This window comes from Leptodactylus fuscus, chromosome 11 (assembly GCF_031893055.1).
Source record: "Leptodactylus fuscus isolate aLepFus1 chromosome 11, aLepFus1.hap2, whole genome shotgun sequence".
NCBI classification, from domain to species: Eukaryota; Metazoa; Chordata; class Amphibia; order Anura; family Leptodactylidae; genus Leptodactylus; species Leptodactylus fuscus.
In genome coordinates, this window is record NC_134275.1 from 25018736 (window position 1) to 25045452 (window position 26717).

General features: G+C 42.3%; 1 protein-coding gene across 2 annotated transcripts; it reads left to right on the plus strand.

Moving 5' to 3' along the window:
* The first annotated feature begins 491 nt into the window (after window positions 1-491).
* Window positions 492-26344, plus strand: NUP62CL (nucleoporin 62 C-terminal like). 2 transcript variants are annotated; one of them, XM_075259377.1, is made up of 12 exons: window positions 492-581; window positions 5682-5993; window positions 7791-8080; window positions 9519-9638; window positions 10633-10749; window positions 17320-17389; window positions 21131-21278; window positions 21360-21409; window positions 21944-22078; window positions 23444-23555; window positions 24618-24684; window positions 26228-26344. In XM_075259377.1, the coding sequence occupies exons 2-12, from the start codon at window positions 5689-5691 to the stop codon at window positions 26317-26319; spliced, it is 1506 nt and encodes a 501-aa protein (XP_075115478.1). In that variant the 5' UTR covers window positions 492-581; window positions 5682-5688; the 3' UTR covers window positions 26320-26344. The 2 variants fall into 2 exon arrangements, with proteins under 2 accessions (XP_075115478.1, XP_075115479.1); XM_075259378.1 differs by having other exon boundaries at window positions 10648-10749.
* The last annotated feature ends 373 nt before the right edge of the window (window positions 26345-26717 follow it).

Here is a 26717-nt window from a genome sequence, read left to right on the forward strand (position 1 = left end):
GGTCTACATAGACCACCATGTTAAAGGAGAGGTTTTTGAAGCGAATTCCGCTGTCAAAAACCTCCCCTTTGCCCACGTGTGAACTAGCCCTAAGAAGGCATGAAAACCGCATAATCCCTATGGTATATTAGAGAATGTAGTCCTATAGCCTATCCTATGAGCAGCTGAATACATTGTACAATACTTACCTCAGGTAATTGTGCGGTCAGCGGTCTGAAAAGAGTTTGTTTCTACCGCGACATCGTTACTAAGGTAACCATCAGCTTCCGGTCCTGTCTCAGAGGCGGCTACAGAATATGCCTGTATGTTCTTTACAGACTGGTAATACAAATGATAAGGATACAACAATAGAAACATCCATAACTCCCCTTATAGCAGCTAAATTCAAGTCCAAGTTCTTGCATCCAAAAACGGCGAATCACTATACGAACAGGCACTAGCTAAGACACCTTACCATATTTGATTCAGGCCCTTCCGGATTCACGTGCGTCTCTGACGTGTGGGACGTCTGCGCGCTGTTTCTTTAGCGCCAGGAGCCGTGGGTACCGTTCACGCGTAGCCGCCGGTGGCTTCCGCCTTGGGTACGTATCGCTTTGTTGGACTCTTCGTAGTCTCCTAGTGACCATGTTTCCGGCTCATATCCGTCATGTGGGAAAAGTGCTGTCAGCCTAAGGTGGAAGGCAGGAGACATCTAGCTGGTTACTTGTCAGACTGCTTGTGGCTGCAGACTGCTGGGTTTTCTTGTCGCCTCGTGTCCCTATGCTTGGACTCAGTTCACATTATTTGTGTGTGCAAGTAAATGTCACATTTTGTCCTCGGGTGCTGTTTGTCATTGTGGAGCCTTCATGGCAGATCCCATCAAAAATGTCAGACTCCATTGTAGTCAGTGGGGTCTGTCATGTGACCGGCTGCGGTACCTCTGTACCATAGGGATAGCACTGGTGGGATCAGTCTGGATACATTGGATTTAGGGTAATGGCAAGCCTGGATTGCTAGAAAATGGATCGGAATAACTTACTGAGCTGTCAGAAAATCTATTTAGTTGGTATCTGCGTCTATCCGTATTATTAGATCCCCAATGGACGATCTTCCTATTTACTCTCGGTTACCAGGAGGATCTGTTCGTGGTCGTGTAGTCACTTACCTTCGTTTAGTTCATTTTTATGTTCTGTTTGACTAAACATTAAAATTATTATTTATTTATATAGCACCATTAATTCCATGGTGCTTTACATTTGGGGGTTACACACAATACACATAATATACAGGTAGATATAATACTAAGGGCTAGTTCAGACATGGGGCACCCGCGCGGGTTTTGACACAGAGAGAGACGCGGCGAGCCTGCCCTAAAATCACATCTGTTCAGTCAGGCTTATCACATGACCTGTACATAGTATAGATGTGGACGTATAGAATAACTCTTTTTATCCTTCCTACTCTGTTCCTCAGATCCTGTCCTCTCCATCTAGAAATTACACTGCACTCCTTACATTTAGTTTCTGTTTATTCACAGATTCTGGCTGATGACGGGTTCATACATCTTCAGTTACACAACCTTTTCTATTAAAAGATGGCTGGACCATTGTAGCAAACAAGCCCTTTGACCTCTTGTATCCCTTACCTCTTCATAGAATTTAACCACTTCAGTACCGGGCCAATTTGTGGTCCAGGACCAGACACATTTTAGGTTTATTATGTATGTGCGGTTTTGAGGTCTGTAAAATTTTTCTCGTATGTCTTAGTCAACTAATTTTTGCGTCTTTTTTTCGGGGACACATAGGGCTTTATTTTTATGTTATTTTTATTTTCAAATGTGTTTTAATTTTTTTTATATCCAGGAAAATATAAACAAAATAGGAGGGAAATTGTGTCTGGTTTTCAATTTATAATTTTTTTAAAATTTAATAACACAAAGTGTCACTGAAAAACTTTATAATATAGTTTTTCCTCTCCGATACGGTAATTTTTATTTTGTATGGTGTTGTCGGGGGTGGGGCTATAACCTTTAATAACGGCGTTTTATTAGTGTATTATTTATTTATTTTTTTATTTTATTTACATTTTTTTAAAACTTTTTTATTATATTTTTATTTTATTTTTTTCCCAGATTGTGTCCCCATAAGGTGATAAGAGACCTTTGGGGACATCTGATCACTTTTTTTTTTTTTGTACTTGAGGCTGATTTCTCCTATAACTGAGGCTGCTACATTTAATCTCAGTTACAGGAGAAATCCAACCTCTTGCACACTGCTACATGGTATACAGAGCTGATCTGAGTCCTGTAGGACCCAGAACCTCTGGCAGGACACTGCTCCCGGCAGATCACATGTCTGCCGGGTCAGAGGGCAGCTGATTTATGGCTGCATCCATAGCCATGTATACAGCCTCATTGAGTGCTGTATACACAGCGATCCAGATAGCAGAGCAGGTAATAAACCTTCCCTGTTATCTCTCTGGGAGCTCCGGCTGAAGTTACAGCCGGCTCCTAGTGAAAGCAGCTACACGATCTCCGTGCAGCTGCTGTGTTCTGGTGGACGTACAGGTACGTCCTGGCAGAACTAGACAACCACTATCCGGACGTATAGAGTCTATGGCGGTCCGGAAGTGGTTAAGCTTTTGCCAGTTTGATGTTTATTTTTGTGTCGCATTGTAATGTCTCATATTGTCTGTCCATGTGTCCTCTGATTTGTAAAGCATTACGGAATATGTTGGCGCTTTATAAATTTATTATTATTTCTATAGTAAACTAGTAGAATACCTGCGGTTTCGCTCACAGAAAATATGTTAAGTTGTTGGTTATGCTGGCTAAAGTAAAATTTTCAGTGTCACACTGTAATTGACATTTTCAGAGTGCTACAGTAAATCTTTTTTTACACTTAAACATACCTCCAAACTTTTGAAGTAAAATAAGAGGGACAAAATGTGTGCCGCACTATGCGCGACATGGCAAATTTAGATCCTCCCACTTTTTTGTTGACCCCGCCCATTCTCCCATTCTTTTTTCATGTGCCCTCACACAGTATAATCCTCTTACCGTCACCTGTAAATTATATGCCTCCCTCCATCTCCATCACCCAGTTTCATGTCCCCCCTTCATCTGCCCCCTAGTTTCATGTCCCCCCCCCCCATCTCTGCCCCCAGTTTCATGTCCCCCATCTCTGCCCCTGTTTCATGTCTCCCCTCCATCTCTAACCTCCCCTTCATCTCTAAACTTTTGGAACGCCTGGTTTATTCTCGGTTAATCCGTTAACTCTCTGCTTGACCCCTTACAATCTGGCTTCCGCGCTCTGCACTCTACTGAAACGGCTCTCACAAAAGTCTCTAATGATCTACTAAAGGCTAAATCCAATGGCGACTTCTCTCTTCTTATTCTTCTGGACCTCTCTGCAGCTTTTGACACTGTTGACCATCAACTTCTCCTCACTATGCTCCGCTCAGTCGGCCTCAATGACTGAACTCTCCTGGTTCTCCTCTTATCTCTCAGACCGCACTTTCAGTGTATCATTCGCGGGCTCTGTTTCCTCCCCTCTTTCCCTTGCTGTTGGGGTTCCTCAGGGCTCGGTCCTCGGCCCCCTGCTCTTTTCTCTCTACACAGCCCCCATTGGACAAACCATCACCAGATTTGGCTTCCGGTACCATCTTTATGCTGATGACACCCAATTATACACATCTTCCCGTGACATCACCCCTGCACTCATACAAAACACCAGTGACTGTCTCTCTGCTGTCTCAAATATCATGTTCTCGCTGTATCTGAAACTAAATCTCTCCAAGACTGAACTACTACTGTTTCCACCATCTAATAGATCTGTCCCTGATATATCCATTGCAGTCTCAGGCCTTACTATAACTCCTAGGCAGCATACCCGCTGCCTCGGGGTCATATTTGACGCAGACCTTTCCTTCACCCCTCATATTGAATCACTCGCACGTTCATGTCACCTCCACCTCAAAAACATCTCCAGAATACACCCTTTCCTTACCAGAGATACACTAAAGACACTTATTGTCTCTCTGATTCATTCTCACCTTGATTACTGTAACTCCTTACTAATCGGTCTTCCCCTCACTAAACTCTTCCCTCTACAATCTATTCTGAATGCAGCGGCTAGGCTCATCTATCAGGCTAGACGCTACAGCGATGCCTCTGGTCTGTGCCAGTCACTACATTGGCTGCCTATTCATTATAGAATAAAATATAAAGTTATTACTCTCATCCACAAGGCTCTCCATAATGCCGCACCTCCCTACATTTCTTCCCTTCATCTCTGTCTACTGCCCAACCCGTGCTCTCCGCTCACTCAATGACCTAACACTTACATCCTCTATTATCAGAACCTCCCGCGCTCGTATACAAGACTTCTCCCGAGCTGCACCACTTCTCTGGAATGCTCTACCCCGGACAATAAGATTAACTCCCAACTTCTACAGTTTCAAACGCAAACTAAAGACGCATCTTTTCAGACAGGCCTATCACAATTCCTAATGCACAAAATTGTCTGAACACTGTATAAGCAATGCCGCCCCTGCTACCTCTTGTGTCACCCCCTCTACCTCATAGATTGTAAGCTCTTTTGAGCAGGGCCCTCAGTCCCATTGTGTGAAATGACGTTCTTTGTTATGTATGTCTGTATCTGAACCCTATAAATTGTACAGTGCTGCGGAATATGTTGGCGCTATATAAATAAAATGTATTATTATTATTATTATTATTATCTCTGCCCTAGTTTCATTCCCCCTCCATCTCTGCCCCAGTTTCTTGTCCCCCCTCCATCTCTGCCTCAGTTTAATGTACCCCCTTCCATCTCTACCCTAATTTAATGTACCCCCTTCCATTTCTTCCCCAGTTCATGTCCCCCCCCCCCTCCATTTCTTCCCCAGTTTCATGTCCTCCCCCCTCCATCTCTGCCTGCAAAATTCACAGCTTTGTGCACAAAGTCTATGGAACTGCCAAATCCATAGCTTGGAGGCCCGTGAAAAATACTGCAGTGTGCAAGCAGCCACGAAGGATACCACACAGGTTTTATCAGTGCATGTACATACATATGATCCATGTGTATGTATGCGTGTGTGCATGCACGTGTGTGGTCCGTGTATATATGTTTGTGTGTGGGAGCATGCGTGTGATCCATGTTTATGTATGAATGTGTGCATGTACGTGTGTTCCATGTATATGTATGCGTGTGTGTGCATGTGCGTGGGTGTATACACTAGTGATCATGTGTATGTATGCGTGTGATCCATGTGTATGTATGCGTGTGTGCATGCACGTGTGTGGTTCATGTGTATGTGCGCGTGTGATCCATATGTTTCTGCGTGCACAGAGCAAGTGTCCATTTGTGCGTTGTGTGAGTACGCATGTACTCTGTTCATCCGTGTGTGGTGGTGCGGTCCCTTTAGCAGCGACTCTTTGGCTCAACTGTTGTTTTCCTCTCAGCGCTTTCACTTTTCCCCATTATATGTATTGGGCCTAAATTTAGAGGTCCCAATCTCATGACAGGGGGACGCTAGCAAGATGTAACATGTGCAGTATTCTGCTCCTGTGGGTGGTGAGGGGGCGTGCCAAATTTCACCCAAATCGGACGAGAACTGTGGATTTGTATAGAGCAGACTACTACAGGATTTGAGTTTTATAGATAGATAGAGAACTTAAAACTTTCCTATCTCTTCCATTGCAGAATCAAAATGAGTGGCTTTAACTTTGGGACAAGTTCATCTAGTGGTGGTTTCTCTTTTGGAACAACACCAAAAACCACAGCATCAGCAGGACCTACTGGCTTTTCCTTTGGTGGTGCTGCCGCCGCTGCTCCATCTACAGGCTTTAGCTTTGGCACACCGACACAGACTCCTGCTTCGACGGCAGCACAGGCAAACCAGCCCAGTGGACTCTTTTCTTTTCCCACACAAGCTGCTTCAGCCGCACCAACGTCTGCATTTTCTTTTGGCGCGCAGCCAGCAACTACTACATCTGCCGGAGGCTTGGTGTTAGGGTAAGACAAGTATACAACTTTTATTGCTTTCATATAACTTTAGAGTCTGTGCCTTGGTTTATAACAGGTCCATTTTAAAGGACTATTCTCTTCTTGGGCATTTGTGACACTTCCACAGGTTATGTGTTCATCTCTGGAACTTTCACACCCATTTCAGTGGGTAGAGATGGCGTTGAAAGGAGAAGTATTTGTACATTTGCAGTTCTCTCCATTCATTTAATAGCTGTATTCTTTATTCCTCCTTACCTTTCTTGCCTTTTGCTCCCAATAGCAAACTTGACACTGTCTCGGTGATCATTTTTATTAACCCCATTAGTACTGATTGCAGAACTGAGAAGAACTGAGAAGATGCACTTAGCTTGTCTCCCACTTGGAAAAAAAATGGAAACCTGCTTAAAAAGCGGTTACATGTAGAAACCCATGGACCCCATAGACTATGGAGAGAATCAGCGGAGAGAAAAGTCATCCTTCCATGGCTTTTCTGTCTGCCGATTTAAGCAGAATCTAGGACAGAGATAAGCGAAGGCTACTGTGAACATTGCTATGTCATTTTCCAAAATGTTTAAAAGTAAAAGTCCACCAATAGGATTAAAAAAAAAAAATGGTGGACTGTAATGCACACCACCACTTGAGTGATTTTAATGAGAACAGCCGGATAGAAATCATTTGTTAGTATTCTTTATTTTTATGTATGCATGCAGGGATGCAGTTGTAGATCCAAAATCGCATGAGTGCAGGGTCCCAACCCGTTCACATCAGTGTAATGATGGACTTCACATAAAGTAACGTGCAAATAAATATCCCTTTATTCATCACAAGTGCATATATAGTAGAGCTGTAAAACGTTTTTCGGTCTGTACAATCAAGACCTTCTTCAGACTCTCTGTGATTGTCCCAAATAGGGCCTGCAAAACAAGTAGTAAGGGTTAGTCGCCCAGCAGGATGGCGTAGAGCTCGTGTGGTATGCGTAGTGCCAGAAAGAATAGCGCTATTCTTTCTGGCACTACGCATACCACATGAGCACTACACCGTCCTGCTGGGCGACTAACCCTTACTACTTGTTTTGAGACGATTGGTGTTGTTTTTTGTTGTTCTTACAAGTCTACATCTGACTTGTACATAGCACCCATTTCATGCAATGAGTATCCTTTTAGCACATGTAGGGCCAATATGTATTGGCTTACCTTTTTATTTGAAAGTATATGCTAGGTTCATACTAGCTTTCAGGTCTCATTTTTGGGGTCCAAAAAACGGAAACTATCCGCTTGAAAAGCGGTTACATGTGGAAACTAGATGGACTATAATGTGGGCAAGAGAAAAAATATAATAACAATATATAATTATATATTAATATAATATAATAACAATATAATGTGGGCAACCCAGTTTCCAGCTGAAATCGGCAGAGCTAAAAATCCTGCTTGCAGGACTTTTCTCTCTGCCTATTCTAAGCAGAATGGGGATAGAATCCCCGAACGCTAGTGTGAACCAACCCTTAGTTTATTGTGTTTACCTATGTAGAGTAAAAAAAAAAAAAAAAAATATATATATATATATATATATATATATATATATATATATATATATATATAGTTTTTTTTTTTTTTTTTCTGCTAATGACAACCCTTTTCATGTCTTTATTAGGGTATAGAAAGTAAAACTATGCCACACACGAATAGTTATATTGTGGCTGACATAGTATAGTTTGTTTTCTATCCATCTATCTATCTATCTCTCTATCTCTCTATTTTTTTGTTGTAATTGTATTAGGACTAAACAGTTTGTCTTTATTGTCAGGAACACTGGACCTAAATTGGGGCTAGGAGGAGCAACACAGCCAGCTACTGGGAGCAGTGCGCCCAGTGGAACCACTCAGACTTCTGGTTTCTCCTTTGGTACTGCAGTTGCTCAGCCCCTCTCAGCACCTTCAAATACTGGTGGTGGCATTGGTGTTGGTGGAATTGGCGTTGGTGGCATTGGCGGTGGTGGCGGCGGCTTCAGTTTTACTGGTGCTGTGACAACAACTATAGCTCCCACTACTGTAACTGCTACAACTCAAGCGGCAAGCAATGAAGGGCAAACACCAGGTATTCTGTATTTTCTATTTTTTTTTTTTTTTTTTTTTTTTCAGACACCATTTCAAAGAACATTTCAAGAAACTTTACACAAACAAATAGAACAGACAATTGTAAGAAATTGTATGTCTTATCTTATAGCGAAATGACTCTGCCCTTATCACGTTGTTTTCCTATGGCCCCCTCACTCTGATAAATTAATTTTGACTCTGAGTTTTTGGTCAGTCAATGAATGCAGGTCACATGACTCATGTCTGTATAAGGCTATGCGGGGGGAGGAATGAGCGGGAAGTGCAAGTAATAAGAGAAGAAACTTTGTCTACAACAGATGTTGTAGCTGAGTACTAGTCCATCACAAGCAAAGCAGCCTAAGGACAAGGAAAGTCACAGGTAGTGTCCTTTGCTGAGGCTGCTGATCGGTGCGTTGGGGACTTCCGCAGGAAGAAAATACTGGAGTAGTAGGACCAAATTGCTCTGGGAGGCACGGGGACCAGTTCAGTATGGTGGTGGTGGTGGGGTTTCTTGATTTTGTTGAGCTCAGCAGCCTGCGGCCCTGCGGGCTGTGTTTTGTAGAACTTGGCAAACAAATATGTAGAGGAGAATGAAAGGAGCCAGGCTCAGGGCTCAAGAAGCCACTGTAACATTGCTCAGCTACCTCAGGAAGAGGTGTACTGAGAAACTGCATTCTGGCTTGTCTCTCCTGTAGGTAGCAGAGTGCTGTGTACAGTAGCTGCTGTATAGTGAGCCCTGAGCCTGACTCCTTTCATTCATCTTCAAATCTCCCTGCCTGGACACTAGAGACTGGAATCTGCAGCTGCAGAGCCCTTTAAACAGAGTGACTTGAGCTCTGCGTGCTGCATATAACAAACAAGGGGACATGTGCACTATATACACTATGCCCAATTCATAAACACCACCAGCCCGTACACCATGTCCCCATACGCCCAACAGTGTAGTCATAGATTACGGATTTCTGTTAGTAACTGAAAGAGCTGCCAAGGATAGAAGCAAAGGAAGAAAGACCAGAGAACCAGATTCAGGCACAATTTTATACCATAAGGAGGCAAAAGAAAACTCTTATAGACTTGATTAACTTTCCAAGTGCTGAAAGAAAATGGAAAGTAGTTTAAACATGTAGTTGCGCTTTAACGAATACGCTGCCCAAATAGTTTGTGTGGGTCAAGAACCGATCTACGTTTTTAAAGTAAGCAGGACAAATACCTGCTCTTTTCTGTAACTGAAAGTGCCAGGCTAAAAAAAAACCTTTACAGTAACTGGCCTACCCTGATTGATAGATGAAGGGAATCAACTGTTGTTCTCCCACTATTTTACTTGTGTAAGGGAGAACTTGTCCACATGTTCAAAAATGTACTCTTAATAAGAATTAGTTTGACTCCAGTTCTCTGTACTGCCTTTCTGTATCATTGTCTGATTCTTTTCATGTGTTTAGCTTTTTGTATGGGAACATCTCTCGCTTCAAATATTTCGACTCCTGCCACTGCACCAGTGCAGCCTACATCAGGTCAGCCAACTTCAAACCTATTCGGAAAGCCATCTGAGCCGGCACAAGGTAACTTTGCTGCTCATCAATCATGTTGTATGTAGTAAATCTGTGTCTGAACACACCCGCAGTTTTTCCTGACATCCTGTTTTGTAAATTGAAAATTGAATAACCTCCGCCACCCCGATTAGCATTTGGAAAATATGTTTAATATGTACATGTATTTAAAGAAATAATCTTGAACTAGGGAATTCTAAGGCTGCCATCGTATTGATCATAGTCCTTATCTGTTGTACAGTTAGAAGCGGCTACTAAAATGTTGACAGATGCAGATGGCGCAACTTTAAAGGGCTTGAATGGGAAATTTAGATTAGCTTACTGAATCCAGTGGACTCTTGGTCATGGTCCTGGAGGTTCCAGCCTGGTTCTGACTCCTGGGTCATGTGACCGGAATCAAGGAAATCAAAGTCCACCAGTTCAAGTAAATTAATCTAAAATCCACGCTTGCACTGGGTACTCTGCCATTCAGGTCCCCCAGCGGACCCAAACTACAGAGAACCCGTCCCCTAAAACAGCGGTTACCCATGGACCCCATAAAATTCATGGGTTCCGAACCTTTTATACTGAAACAGGCAGAGATAAAAGTCCTCCATGCAGGACTTGCCTCTCCACCGATTCTGAATGGTTTTTGTGGCAGATTCTCTAATGGAAACTCTGATGCAGACGTGCATTTTAGTTTTTTTTTGTCTTACGTGCAGGACTTCATCTTCTGTTAAAAACAGTAAGTGTTCTGTCTGCATCCAGTCGTTCTGTTAACATTTAATTCCACCCATTGTTCTGATCCCGTATACAATTTGAATGTAGCCTGACAAATATTTCACACTTTATAAAAAGTTCAGTTAATCCTAAAGAAAATGACAATTGCAGCGTGGATGTTCCCATCTCCAAAGTTATACTGTACTTGCTATATACAGAGAGGGAGAAATTGGCCAATTTTGGGAAGAAGTACATCTTGATTGTGCGCAGAAAGAGTAATCAATAAATAAATGTTTGTTTGATACAGTTGGGACAGTCTTAGGATCAACAACATCATCTGCACCGAGCACTCTGGGACTTGGCTCCAGTCTAACTACAGCTGCATCATCACTTTTCTCAATTACAACCACAGCAGCGGCTTCAGGTATGACTGCTTTCACTGTCAATGTGTCAGTCCAACTTCTATCTTATTTATATAGCACCAACATATGCCGCATACTTTGAAGACTCACTATTGATCTGTGACTCACTATTCCAATGAGGGATCACACTCTAACACTCCTATCTTGTGTGTCTTCAGAAGATAGCCGGAGAACAGGCAAAAGAAGAAACTTTGTAATATATGTTATTTAAGAAATATGTATATTTCTCCCTTATCAAGCGAAGTTCCTTGTTTATAGATTTCGGGGGAGGGGGGGGGGCGAGTCACAAAATAGCTGTAGCTGATACACCCTGCTACATAAGACTTTACCACTGCTCAGAAGGAGGCAATAAATCTCCTCTCTATAGAATTGTGTTTCTGAGCTGGATACAGAGACTTTGAGTCCAGTCTTATTTTGGCACTCTGAGCATCATGAACTGCGAATATCTAATTAACAGGGGTGCCAAGTGTCTGTGATTTCAGAACCCCTAATCTAATATATATATTTGTAGTATGTCGAAGTAATAGGTTTATTAACCGGTTAAGGACCAGGCCCAAAAGTATGTTAAAGACCAGGCCTCTTTTTTCAAAACTGACATGTGTCACTTTAAATGGCAATAACTTTGAGACGCTTTAACTTACACAAATGAATTTGAGATTGTTTTCTTGTAACACATTATACTTCATGTTAGTGGTAAACACTAATCAATATTTTTGCATTTATTTATAAAAAAAACTAGGAAATTTGATGGAAATTTGAAAAAAATTGCAATTTTCAAAATGTGAAATTATCTGCTTTTCAGGCAGATAGTCATACCATCCAAATACATGAATAAATATTATCTCCCATATCTCTGCTTTATATTGGCATCATATTTTGATTGTCTTTTAATTTATTTTGGACGTCACAAGGCTTACAAGTGTAACAGCAATTTTCCAGATTTACAAGAAAATTCTCCAAACCAATTTTTTAGGGACCACTTCAGTTCTGAAAGTAATTATAAAGGCCTGTATAATAGAAACCCCCATAAATTACCCCATTTTCAAAACTGCACCCCTCAAATTATTCAAAACAGCATTTGGGATGTTTGTTAACCCTTTAAGCATTTCATAAGAATAAAAATAATATGGCAGTGAAATTTAGACATTTCATTTTTTTTCACTAATACATTCATTTAGACCCAAAATTAACACATTCACAAAGGGTTGAAGGAGAAAATGCATCTGACAGTTTATTGTGCAATTTCTCATGTACACAGAAATACCCCACATGTGGGTGTAAACTGATTTTTGGGCACACGGCAGTGCATGGAAGGGAAGGAGCGACACTGGGTGTTTGAACAGCAGATTTTGCTGGAATAATTTTCAGCGCCATGCCTTATTTGCAGAGACCCTAGAGTACCAAAACAATGGAAACCCCCCCAAAAGTGACCCCATTTTAGAATCCACACCCCTCACAGAATTCATCAAGGGGTATAGTCAGCATTTAGACCCTACAGTTGTTTCACAGATTTTACTAACATTGGGATGTGTAAATGAAAAATTACTAAAATGTCACTTTATCTCCAAAGTTTTCATTTTCACAAGGGGTTAAAGGAGTAAAAGCCCCCCACAGTTTGTTAAACAATTTCTCCTGAACACGGCAATACCCCATATGTGGCTATAATCTGCTGTATGGGAACATGGCGGGGCTCAGAATGGAAGGAGCGCTATTTTGCTTTTGGATGGCAGATTTTGCTGGAATTATTTTTAGGTGCCATGTCGCATTAGCAGAGCCCCTAGAGGACCAATACAGTGGAAACCCCCTAAAAGTGACCCCATTTGGGAAACTACACCCCCCACAGAACATATTAAAGGGTAGAGTGAGCATTTTGACCCTACAGCTGTTTCACAGATTTTATTAACATTGGGCCATGAAAAAGAAAAATTACTTTTTTTCCAACAAACTGTCAATTTAGCCCCAAATTTTTCATTTTCACAAGAGGATAAAGGAGAAAAAGCTCCCTAAAGTTCGTTACACAAATTCTCCTGAACACAGAAATGCCCCATATGTGGTCATAATCTGCTGTATGGGAACATGGCGGGGCTCAGAATGGAAAGAGGGCTATTTGGCTTTTGGAGGGCAGATTTTGCTGGAATATTTTTCAGGTCCCATGTTGCATTTGCAGAGCCCCTAAAGTACCAATACAGTGGAAACCCCCTATAAGTGACCCCATTTTGGAAACTACACCCCTCATAGAATTTGTCTAGGGGTAGAGTGAGTATTTTGGCCTCACAGGTGTTTCACAGATTTTATTAACATTGGGACGTGAAAATGAAAAATTACTTTTTTTCCCAATAAATCGTCCATTTAGCGCCATAGTTTTAATTTTGCAAATAGTTTAAGAATTAAAAGCCCCCCACAGTTTGTTACACAATTTCTTCTGAACACGGCAATACCCCATATGTGGCCATAATCTGCTGTATGGGTACATGGTGGGGCTCAGAATGGAAAGAGCGCTATTTGGATTTTGGAGGGCAGATGTTGCTGGAATAGTTTTCAGGGGCCATGTCGCATTTGCAGAGCCCCTAAAGTATCAATACAATGGAAACCCCTCAAAAGTGACCCCATTTTAGAAACTACACCTGTCAAGGAATGTATCAAGAGGTATTATCATTTTGAGCCTAAAATGCTTCCCAAAAATTTAATGTACAAAATGAAAATTGAAATTTTTAAAAATATGCCATTTCGGTGCCCAATACGTTGCACCCACTTTGTGTTGTCAGAGACCTGCACTCCTAAAACTATTAAGGGGCCATCCCGGGGGTCAAAAAATTATATATGTGGGTGTAAACTGCTGCTTGGGCACACAGCAGGGCTCAGAAGGGAAGGACCACTGTGCGTTTTAGCTTTTGGGGTACAGATTTAGAGGGACTTTCTGGGTGCCATGTTGTTTTTGCAGAGCCCTGGAGGTGCCAGTAAACTGGAATTCACCAAGAAGTGACCCCATTTTGTAGGGGCAATTTTAGGGTCTCTGCAAATGTGACATGGTGTCCAAAAACGAAGAATCTAAATCTGCACTCCAAAAGCACATATTGCTCCTTCACATCTGCGCCCTGCTGGGTACCCAAATAGCAGTGTATGCCCACATGTATGACACTGGTGTACCCCGGATAACGGACTTAATACCAATATGTGGGTAGAATCGGCTGTTTGGGCACAGCCGGGGACAGAAGGGAAGGAGCGCTATTTTGGTTTTTGGAGCACAGTTTGGTTTTTGGACGTCATGCCACTTTTGCAAAGCCCCTGAATTGCCAATAAAGTGGAATCCGCAGACATGTCACCCTATTTTGGACACTACCCCACTGATGGGATTTATCAAGTGGTGTAGCGAGAATTTTTAACCCTTGAGTGTTGCATTTATTTAGTTTCCAGAAATGAAATCGCAACTGATAGAGAAGTTAAAAATGAAAATTTTACAGATTTGCCATTTCAGCGTGCAACATGTTGTGCCCGACTTATGTCAGCAGAGACACTCCAAAAACTGTTAAACGGGTATCCCAGGCACAACAGCTTTTAGAGCGTTCATCTCTGATACAAGGTGGACACAACATATTACGCACTGAAAGGACGTATTCCTGGAAAAATGGTCATTTTCACCTCTCACAATCCGCTTCGTATTCATTTATGGATAATAAGTTATAGCAACACTTGGGGGTTAAAAATGCTCTCTGTACCCCTGGAGAAATCCTTCAGGGGTGTAGTTTCCAAAATAACGTCTCATATCAGGGGATTCCACTTTACTAGCGTTTCAGCTCTACAAAAGTGTCATGGCATCCAAAAACCAAACCGTCTGTGCTCCAAAAACCAAATGACCCTTCTTCCCTTCTGTGTCCGGCTGTGCCCTAATATCAGTTTATACCCACATATGACATTACGTGCATTATCCGGGGTACACCAGTGTCATACATGTGTCATAAACTGCAGTTTGGACGTACAGCAGGGCGCAGAAGGGAAGGAGCGCTATGCGGCTTTTGGAGTACAGATTCAGATGTTTGGTATCTGGACGCCATGTCATGTTTGTAGAGCCTGTAAGGTACCAGAAAAGTGGATTCCATGGGGTACCAGGAGTGACCCCATTTTGAAAACTGCACCCCTCAAAGAATTTATCAGGGGGTGTAGTGAGTATTAGTATCCCGGACGTGACTGCACAGCGGATGGCGAAGAGGGAATATATAAGCTCTGCGGAGGACATTGCAAACACCAAATTCCCTACTATGTCCCAGTAGCTCCTATGATTGGGGGAGTCACTCTGGGGGTCACTTTGGGGGTCATTTCTGGTGTCCGTTCCCTCATAAGCTGTAAATCTGGGGTGTCCCCTGATATTCGCTTGCACAGCTTATATATTCCCTTCCTGACGCCGCCAGTTGTATTCTAATAATTTGGCGATTTTTGAGGGTTTTTGTCTTCACATTGTGAGATGCTATATTTTCTTTTTCTGGTGACGCGGCCATATAAGGGCTTATTCTTTGCGGGATGAGATGCATTTCGTAATGACACCATTTTTGGGTGTCTACATCTTTATGAATACATTTTATTAACCCTTTTTTGCTGGATTTAAAAAAAAAAAAAAAATCAATCCTGGCATTGAGTTTTACTTTTTTAATTTTGCGCCATGCAGCGTACAGTATAAGTAACATGTTCCCTTTATTCTGCGGGTCGGTACGGTTACGGCGATACCTCATTTATATTATTTTTTTATGTGTTACTAGTTCTGCAGAGGAAAAACACATTTGGGGACATAAATCAATGTTTTTTGCATCGCATCTTCTAAGAGGCGTAACATTTTTATTTTTCGGTTGACAGTGTTGGTTGAGGGCTTATTTTTTGCGGGACAACCTGTGCTTTTTATTGGTACTGTTGTCGGATGCATATGACTTTTTGATCACTTTTTATAGCATATTTTGTATGGTGAGATGGCGAAAAATCATTACTTCCGGCGAGTTTTTTTCCGTTTTTTTTTCCCGACGTTCACCGTGTACATTAAATATTATTTCAGTTTTATTGTACAGGTTGTTACGGACGCGGCGATACCAAATATGCATTGCTTTTTTTAATTTTTAGTGCTTTTTTTTATAGAATTCATTTTGTATAGAAAAAAGGGATTTTTGGACTTTAGAACTTTATTACTTTTTTCATACACTTTTTTTTTTTTTTTTAAACTTTTTTTTTTTACTTTTTCATGTGTCCCTTTAGGACACTTGAATCAGTTGATGCTTTGATGAAAGCATCAGCTGATTCAGCACAGTAGCAGACAGGACACGAGCAGGACATGAGCCTGCTCGTGTCCTGTAAGCTGCAGAGGAAGTGAGACACATCGCTCACTTCCTCCACCGCCTGGCAGGATCACCAGGTATGTGGGGGCTCCGGTAGTCTGGGGTCACTGGCCAGACCCCAGACTACCTTCTACTGACATCGGCACCCCCCGATCTCGCCGCGGGGGGTGCCGATCACTTTCAAATATCGGCGGATCCCTTTCGATCGCGCCGTGATGTTTGACGGCGCGATCGAAAGGGTTAACACGTCCAGTCGGACTCAGTTCCGACTGGACGTTATGGAGGAAGGGGTTAGGTGTTAGTAACACCTAACCCCTGTCCCCCCCGCACCCCTCCCCCCGCCAGAAAGGTACCTAAAGGCCGGACGTATTTCGGCAATAGTCCGGTCTTTAGGTACCAGCACATGAGGCCGTAAATTTACGTACGGCGGTCCTCATGTGGTTAAGTCTACCATTTCTTATGCACAAGATAAATTTGAATTAAGAAGCTCAAACTTCAGGTATAGCACAACCCAACTTTCTGCCGAGACTTAAAGAGGACCTTTCATCAGGTTGGGCACAGGCAGTTCTATATACTGCTGGAAAGCTGACAGTGCGCTGAATTCAGCGCACTATCGGCTTTCCCGATCTGTGCCCCGGGTAAAGCGCTATCGGTCTCGCTCGGTTCCTCCCCGCTCACACTGTACAGCGCGATAGGCGCTGCTGTGGAGAAGGACGTTCCAGACAGACTGTTAGAAATGCCCTTCTGACTGTAAAGCGCTACGGTACCAGGACGATAGCGCTTTACCTAATAGAGATGAGCGAGTACTGTTCGGATCAGCCAATCAGAACAGCACGCTCCATAGAAATGAATGGATGCACCTGGTACTTTCCGCTTTAACCCCCCGCGTGCCGGCTACGTCCATTCATTTCTATGCGAGTGTGCTGTTCGGATCGGCTGATCTGAACAGTACTTGCTCATCTCTAATCGGGAAAGCCAATTTCAGCGCACTGTCGGCTTTCCAGCAGTATATGGAACTGCCTGTGCCCAATCTGATGAAAGGTCCTCTTTAAGAGTAAATTTGTTGGGCCAAGGCATCCCTGGCTAGGTCTTCTTTTTGTCCTATTTATGTTTGCAAGAAGTAGTGAAGTAAAGAAAGAACCATGTGGTTACTCTTTGTGTAAAAATTGTATGTGTGCTTCATGTTTACACCCCTTTTCCGCAGGAAACCAGCATATATAGATAAATAAATTCTCCCATATGTGCTTTATTTTGCAGCCGCCTTGACTAGTAAGCCACAGACTACTGTAACAGGGCAGACTATTACTACTGGACCAACACCTGTAAGGTAACCGAGAGACCAGGCTAGAGCCTAACCCACCGACCCCTCACACTTTTTACATGGGGAAGTTTTAAATATTAATGCACCCAAGCGATTAGTTTGTCCTCTATTAATGATGTAATTGTAGGCTTAGTGCCATATTAATATTTTGAGCAGTTACTATGTAGCAGCCTGCCATTACTACTGTGGGGTTTTATGGAAATATAACTGGACAAAACACATTGCCTTCTCAGCATTTATAGCCCATATTATTGTCTTTAACTGTTAACAGAAAACCTGTATGGACTACATAGACAAATTGCTTATGTCGTCATTAACAAGGAGTAGAAAGGTAAAAAGAGAATTTTTGAAAGATAAAAGTAAGGGATAATTCCTAGTCACTTTACTTTTAATTTGTATAACCTGCAGTTGGGTAACTTCTGCCTATACCTTTTGAGTCTCTTCATGGAGATGTATTTGGGTGCTTCCTGGCTTCCCGTCACTGCACTATGTTTTCCTTCATAATTGCTGTGCTACTGGGCATTAAAGGGGCTCGATCAGCAAAATTATGCTGTATGAGCCCCACACATTCAAGCACCGCTAATTATTTTAAACCCCCGCAAGCATGGTGGGCGGTCTTGCACTGTCAGACGTCATCTTGCTGTCAGGACAGGAGGGTGTCGCTGGAAGAAGAAAGAAGAGGAAGGCGTGACGGCAAGATGACATGGGACAGTGCACGACCGCCCACCATGCACGGTAAGTATCATTTGAATAATCGTTTTTAGGGTATTATTTTAAAACGGGGAGGGGGGGTTAAAATAAGATTAGCGGTGCCCGAATAGCCTTTTTAAAGGCTATTCAGGCATATGTGGGGCTCATACAGCATAATTTTGCTGATAGAGCCCCTTTAAAGAGAGCCCAAAATCAAGTCCAAAATTGCTCTCAAATTAATAGTACCACCTTATAGGGGCTATGACTAGGGACGTACCTCTGTAGCTATCAACCAGTGAAACAATGCAGAGAGTCATCTTTTTATGAGTTTGCAAATCATGCGGAAGTTTATTGGGTGCAGAGCTTGATTTGCTTACACATAGCTGTGATGAGGGCAGAGGCTCTAAAATGTCATTCACTGCTAAGAAGCGACATCAGGCAGCAATTTTAGAGGACAGTTGGAGCACTTTTGGCAATCTGTAGACAGATGTGGCAAATCAGGCCACCAGTGCAATTACAGGCTGAATTGTATACACGTAAAAAGGTGATTATTTCTGTATTGTTTCGTTGCTTTGTGGGCATAAACAGGTTGTTGTTAACTTGGCACTTACTGGTTTGGGAGGCATTCAGACATGACAGACTCTTTAAGTTCCATTCAGACAAGTGGGGGTGTGTATGATGACTGTCATTATTATTATTTATTATATTGTTTATTTATATATATAATATTTTATTGTTTATATTATATAATATATTTATATATTATAAAATATACAGGTAGCTATAATACTAACAGTGGCCGACTGGCACAGTGGGGTAGAGGGCCCTGCCCGCGAGGGCTTACAATCTATGAGGGAAGGAGGTAGAGACAGAAGGAGAAGGGGAGACTGTACAGATGGCGGTGCAGTGATAGTGTTATTGGAGGTTGTAGGCCTTCCTGAATAGGTGAGTCTTCAGGGCCTTCTTGAGTCCTGTGATTGTGGGGGTCAGTCTTATGTGTCTTGGTAAGGAGTTCCAGAGTATGGGGGATGCACGGGAGAAATCTTGGAGACGGTTGTGTGAGGAGTGGATGGGAGTAGAGCAGAGTATGAGGTCTTTGGAGGATCTAAGGTTACGTGTAGGCAGGTAGCGGGAGATGAGGTCAGAGATATATGGAGGGGGGGACAGGTTGTGGATGGCTTTGTATATTAACGTAAGTAGCTTGAACTCAATTCACTGGGCTATAGGTAGCCAGTGGAGGGACTGGCAGAGGGGAGCAGCCGACGAAGATCAGGGGGTGAGGCGAATTAAGCGAGCAGCACAGTTTAAGGTGGACTGAAGGGGGTGAGGGTGTTTGCTGGGAGTCCAGGGAGAAGGGTGTTGCAGTAATCTAAGTGGGAGATTATGAGGGCCTGGATGAGTGTCTTAGTAGTTTCAGGGGTGAGGAAGGAGCGGATTCGGTGGATGTTCTTGAGTTGAAGGCGGCAGGAAGTGTTGAGGGTTTGAATGTGTGACTTGAAGGGTAGGTCGGGGTCCAGTGTCATCCCAAGACAACGGACCCGTAGGACAGGGGTAAGTGTGTTCCATTAACTTCCATAGATGGGTCAGGTGGAGGGGCCATACAGGGTGGGGCGAAGGAGAAAGCTGGAGCAGAGGAAGGAGGCTACGGCCACTAAACATTTTGGAACTCTGGCCAGCAGGGAGGTAATGTCTGGTCCAGAGATGTATATTTGGGTGTCATCGGCATAGCAATGGTATTGAAAACCATGAGATTCTATGAGTTGGCCCAGGCCAAGGGTGTAGATGGAGAACAAGAGGGGTCCTAGGACGGAGCCTTGGGGTCTGTCATGCAGACCTGATGTCCTTAACTGGAATATTCGATGCGCTTAACCCCTTGGTGTTCGGCCGCTTACATGGAAACCTATGGCGGGGAGGTATTCGATCGAATACTACTTGCTCATCTCTAGTACAGACCCATGCTCCCTTTTACAGAACAGTGGCTATGCAACTTTCTCTCATTCAGTGAACACATTGCTATAAACTCTGTAGTGCAGACCTACCTTTATTTTAATTTACACTTTCAAAGCTTAAAACTCAATTTTAATATTTTGATAATGTGTTGACTTTCTTTTTTTTTTTTTTATAAATTCTTTATTTTTGAACCAGAAAAACAAAGCAACAAAACAAACAAATAACAGTAAAGGACTCAGGAACTGAGTTCGCAAAATACACATACAATAAATCCTATCCCACCAAGAGTAATAGAAGGCAAATCGTCGGCAGAGGAGGAAAGAGAGAAAAATAAAAGGGGGCAGGGAGGGAGAAGATCAGACGGGAAGGGGGGGGAGGAGAGGTAGGCGCCCCAACCACCAGAAGCAGGGACAGGGCCCACGCCGCCTGGCAGGGAAGGAAGATCCTGGTCTGAGAGGAGCTCACTGTGAGAGTGCCATCTGCCTCCGTTGCGAAAATGCAAGGCCCTCTGTCTGCCCGCCTCGCGCCATTGCTGGAACAGACCAGGAGATAGACCAGGAGGGAAATCCGGGTTACCGGGAACAGAGGAGACTGGGAGGGCGAGACCTGCTCTTTGCGAAAGAGCAACTGACAAACCCTGAGTGTTGGGCCAATAGTAGGATTAGATCTCAGGGATACAGTGGGAGCAGATGGAGAGGAGGACCGGAGAAAGCATGTTCCAGAGAGATCCATTGCTTGAAGCGGGAGTAGCGACACCAATCAAGCACTCTTTGAAGCATAGAAGCTTCATAGTACTTGCGGGGATCAGGAAGGCCCAGACCCCCCATTGCTTCGGCAAAGTGAGAACGGACCGTGCCAATCTGGCACTTTTGCCCTGCCAGGCGAAGTGCAGGAGGTCGCTGTACAACAGTTTGAAGAAGCTGGGGGGAATCTGAATCAGGAGAGTCTGTGTTGACCATTTTTATGTTTTTATTTTGCTTCACACTTTATTTAGGTGAACGTTAGTTGATGTTTTAGCAGGAATTTCCCCATTGCTACTTTCATGTTTGTTATATATGATCTGTGGTCACAGCCTAATGTAATTTTTTTTTTTTTTTTTGCTTACAGTAATACTCCTGCAGTTATGACTTATGGCCAACTGGAGAACCTTATTAACAAATGGAGTTTGGAGCTAGAGGATCAAGAAAAACATTTTTTACAACAGGCTACACAAGTCAATGCCTGGGACCGGACACTGATCCACAATGGCGAGAGGGTGAGCGATGAACGCTTAAGAGTCTATTGTGAATATTGATAAACTTCATTGCCATCTAATATCTAATTTCTTTGTTGTCAGATCACCGCATTGCATAGAGAGATGGAGAAGGTAAAATTGGATCAGAAGAGGTAAGTCAATGAAATTGTACAGCTTTCAGTAACTAGACATCCTGCATGTAAAATGCTATTGATTGTTCATAGAGGGGTGAAGTCGTCGTCTTCTGGGAATGAAGGGAAAGTTGGGTAAGGACATAATAGGGCCATGATGGCTGGAGGCTCCCACTGTGGTGGTTGAGCACCCTGATATCTATCTGGTCGTCCCCATTGGATGTGTGATTAGTACCCAAGAGGACATTACTCTCCTGTCCCAGATGTCCACCCTGCATGTCCCAGCTCCTCTGCTCCGGCCGCTTCTCCCAGGTCTCTTCCGGATTGACCCAAGTTGTCCAAATTTAGAAGCGTATCTATAAATCAGTCCCTACTGTGTGTAGAATCAATAAAGCCCGGGTTTAATTATTTCTTGCTTGTATACAAGACATTTATGTACAATGGGTTAGATTTATATGTGGCGTTTGTTTTTCTATCCTTCAGTCAATATTTTGTGCCATGTTTTTACTTAGAAATGAATAGAAGGGTTTTATCGACCAATTCTATTTTATGTAGGTTGGATCAAGAGTTGGACTTTATACTTTCTCAGCAGAAAGAGTTAGAGGATCTTTTAACACCACTGGAAGAATCAGTCAAGGAACAGAGCGGAACTATCTATCTACAACATGCAGATGAGGAGCGAGAAAAAACGTGAGTTGTTAAGGTTTGAATAAAGAGCCTGGTATTTTCTAGACATTTAGTAATGAGAGCAGAATCTGTAGGGATTTTGCAGCAAACTGTCAAAACAAAGGTCACATACGGGTTTTTGTTAGATTTACTGCAGATTTTACCCTATACTTTTTGAAGGGGTAAAAATCTGTAACATAATTGACATGCTGACAGTTTTAATTTATTAATAAATGGCCAATATTGCATATTGTTTCACGTCTTAAACAAGAACTTGATCAGTTGCCTGTCAGAAATGTGTTAAACACAATGGGGCAGATTAGGCTCAGTGGTTAGGCTTGCAGCGCTGGAGTCCTGGTGTTCAAATCCCACCAAGGGCATAAAACCATCTGCAAGGAGTTTGTATGTTCTCCCTGTGTTTGCATGGATTTCCATCCCATATTCCAAAAAAAAAAACATACTGATAGGGAAAAATGTACATTGTGAGCTCTATGTGGGGCTCACAATCTACATAAAAAATAAAAAAAACCACAATAGGGCAGATTAAACATGAAAAAAAAGCATCAGAATTCCAGTGTAATTGGCAACTTTACACTTGTATGTGTTTTTATTATTTACTATTTTTTTTATCTTTTATTTTTTTTGTTTTTGAATGTAGATTGTGAGCCCCATATAGAGATCACAATGTACATTTTTTTTGTATCAGTATGTCTTTGTAGAATGGGAGGAAATCCACGCAAACACGGGGAGAACAAACAAACTCCTTACAGATGTTGTTCCTGGCGGGATTTGAACCCAGGAGTCCAGCGCTGCAAGGCTGCAGTGCTAACCACTGAGCCACCGTGTTGCCCCCTTATTATTTACTATTTTCTATGTCCCATTGTGGTCCCTCCACAAACTATAATGCCTGATAGTGGCCACACCACAGTATAATGCCCTATAGTGACCCCTTTACACCACACCGTATAATGCCCTATAGAGGCCCCTCTACACCACACCGTATAATGCCCTATAGAGGCCCCTCTACACCACACCGTATAATGCCCTATAGAGGCCCCTCTACACCACACAGTATAGTGCCCCCACCACCACCAGGCAATATATTGCCTTTTGTGGCCCATATGGGTTTGTATTTTGTGTTCAGCAATTGTGAAATATTGCCAGCATGATTTTCATTGCTTTATAAAATTCACTAACTTAAAACTTTTTTGGATGGGGGGAAAAAAGGGTAAATCTTAGAGTGAAAAGTACAGTATGTTGCGTTAGTAAACAGTGGGAAAATAGTTACCAGAAAGTTGAGTATAATAATAATTTATTTAACTGTACTGTTTTTTTTTTTTTTTTTTTTTTTTTTTTTTAAAATCCCTTTAATTTCTCTTTCATTAACAGATACAAGCTAGCAGAGAACATAGATGCTCAACTGAAGCGTATGGCACAAGATTTGAAGGATGTTATAGAACATCTCAATACAACTGCAGGTCCTGGAGATGCCAGTAATCCAGTGAGTAGCTGCATACAGAACTATCTCATTCTAAAGACATGGCAGAAAAATTATCATGTGCTTCAATCGCTAATTGCTAATTTGACAATTTAAACGCCACACTTCCTAAATGTGGCATGCACCTTCTTGCCTAGTTTAACCTCACTCCTTTTCACCTACAAACTTGTGACAAGCAGAGCACATGTAACACAGTAATGCTAGGATCACACTAGCATTCAAGCCTCTCTGTCCCAGATATCGCTTAAAACCGGCAAAGAGAAAAGTCCTGCAAGGACCTGGCGGACCATATTATAGTCTATTGGACCTGTGGGTTTCTGCATGTAACTACTTTTTAAGTAGACAGTTTTTTTTTAAATTTAGGGTCCACAAGTTGACCCGGAGAACGAAAACCCAAATGCTAGTGTGAACCTAGCGTGAAAAGGCACAGGAATGCTATGACAATGGGGCAGGGGCAAAGCCATAGGGGGAGCAGAAATGGCAGTCTCTACTGGCGCTGGACCCTGAAGGGGCCCTAAGGGTCTCTCTGCCACATAATATGTACCATTATTCTAAACGGCACACAGTAAGTAGAAGCCACAATACAGATTTTGCACTGGGGCCCAGAAGCTTCAAGTTTCACCTATGACAGTAGATAATATTTGCGATTGACAAGCTTGGAACTTACGTAAGCCTCATTCACACAATAGATGTTATATGGCCCTCTTACAATTAATTGATTTCAGCGGGGTTATTCACATGACTGTTTTGACAGTCCGTTAAAATAGCCAATTGAAACATAGGACACGTCTTATTTTTGCCAGTTTTCGACGATTTCTCAATAGACCCCTGTCTAGGAGGGTCCTTTAAAACATTTACTCCACGGATTTGAATCTGCCATGAAATGGGCTGATATGCATCACAGTCGACTGAATAAAAATGTAATGTTTAGCTTCGTTTCTCTTCTACTTCCTATAATTCAGTAAAATTAAATAAGTGTAAGATTAGGACATATAGCTTGATTCTATTCTGTTAAATATGATGACGAATCGACCATGACACTTTCTCTGTATTTTGCATTCAAAGCTCCAGCAGATCTGTAAAATCCTGAATGCTCATGTGGATTCATTGCAGTGGATTGACCAGAATTCAGGTGAGTGCTTACAATAATTTGTCCTGACCCTCTGGGTAGTGCAGATGTATTAAAATGTCTTAGTTGCCTATAACAGCCAGTCCCAGCAAATCTTTAATTTTGTAGTAAGATGAAACACTGCACTAGTGGTTCAATATTTCAAATGCTCACACAGTGTAAGATCCATTCATAATGAGAGATGGTGATCAGATTAAGCAACCAAAACAGCTGTTTTTCGGTTCTCCTGGACCTTTTTAAGCAAGTATTGTGGATGGAATATGGAAAGGCATCCGAGGACCATGGAGACTGGATTTGTGTGATAGATTGCTGTGTTCCTTCCTACTATAATTTTGGGCACTAATCACTTCAGGGGCACCACTGATGCCACTCCAAATACCCATTTATATCATAAAGTGTGATTGGTGGGGGTCGAACACCAGGGATTATCTTTAAGAGATGCATTCAGGTGAGTTCAGCAGCCTTTTCACTAAGACCAGTGCTACACATTGTATAGGGGCCGTACTTGGTATTGCAGCTCAGCCCTATTTGTGTAAATGCGACTGAACTGCAGACAGGCCAAATGATGACTGAACTAGTCACTAGCCTGTGAAGTTTAAATGGCGCTCACCCAAGCATCTGATCTATGTGGGTTCCTAGATGTCAAACCCACATGATCAGATTTTGATGATCTATCCTAAGGATAGTTGTCTGTAGGTAAGGTAGTTTTATCTGTGCTATGGAGCAGAGTCTACTATTGTCTGCCAGCCTCCATAGTACAGGAAAGTACCTGTGGAGTAACCTAAGGGATGGGTGTTGGTTCTGGGTTTGGAACCAGCCACGAACCCCCTGAGGTCTAGCTTAAATTTGTGGTCACGTGATATACAGTCCATGTGATGAAAACACAGGAGCACATCTTGTTACCGGGCAGATTTTATATTACTGTGCTGTGACTGTAACTAGTTTTGGACCGTGGACTGACTTTTATCCACTGGAGGCAAGCAGAATAAGTGATAGCAAGCAGAAATCTGGAAAACTGAGGAATTGATACAAAAAATATATTGGACAATTGTACAACTTTTTTTATTTTTTATTTTATAGAAACTGTTAATATTGGTCTGAAATTGGTCAACCCCTTTAAGAATGGAATTGTACTGTACTATACTACTCTGTCCAAGTATCAAATTTGATTAATAATAAAGAAGTGTTCAAGGGTGTCTAGCTCCATGGTGAAACATATTAAACCAGCAACACATTTAGGCCAGGTTCACCTGACTGTAATGTCATTTCCCCATGAAAATTTGTCCTTCTGTTCTGGAGATATTTCTCTATATGGAGCTGCAGTGTTACAATCTGCTGTGCCCCCATACTGCCTTCTTTGTGTGATAGGGCCAGGTAGTTAAGCTGAAATCCTGCCTGGCCGTCAAAGGTCGTCCATTTAGGTGAGCCTGACCTGTGTTGCTGGTTTAATATGCTTTGATCCTGGTGACAGACTCCCATTACAACTATACTGGGAACAAAGGCATTTTCTCTAATTTAACGACTGTCCTTAACTTTATCCCTGTAGCTCTTCTTCATAGGAAAGTGGAGCAAGTGGCAAAGGAATGTGAGAGTCGGAGGAAGGAACAAGAAAGAGGATTCTCCATTACATTTGATTAAATAAAATATAGCAGATTTGTTAGTATCTGTGTGATTTTTCTGCTGTTAATAAAGTTGTTTTTTTTCTTACTTGTGATGTTTTCTCCCAGTTGAAATAATATATAAATATACAGTGTAAGTTTTTGTGTAATTTGCTGTTTTACATAATCCTACATTTACTATATGTTAAGTTCAAAAACTATCTAATTTTTGAAAATAAACTTGCCACAAAGTGAGCCTGTCATGATCCAAGTATGAGTGGCTGCTGTAAACTGGGCAGTCTATCTGCAGATCTACTCCATCTAGGGCCACACAATCTATGGTCTTTTTATAGGCATAGTTCATAATCATATTAGAGACTAGCATTTGCCCACGTGTAGTTGTTGGCAACGAATCGCCTGCGTGTTGGCTGTGGTATA

Bases quoted from the DNA above. Each gene is read 5' to 3' on its own strand.
- NUP62CL (XM_075259377.1), top strand. From the start codon at position 5,689: ATGAGTGGCTTTAACTTTGGGACAAGTTCATCTAGTGGTGGTTTCTCT. The intron at 10,750-17,319 runs GTATGACTGCTT...TTTATTTTGCAG, and splicing joins AACCACAGCAGCGGCTTCAG to CCGCCTTGACTAGTAAGCCA. The intron at 21,279-21,359 runs GTGAGCGATGAA...CTTTGTTGTCAG, and splicing joins TGATCCACAATGGCGAGAGG to ATCACCGCATTGCATAGAGA.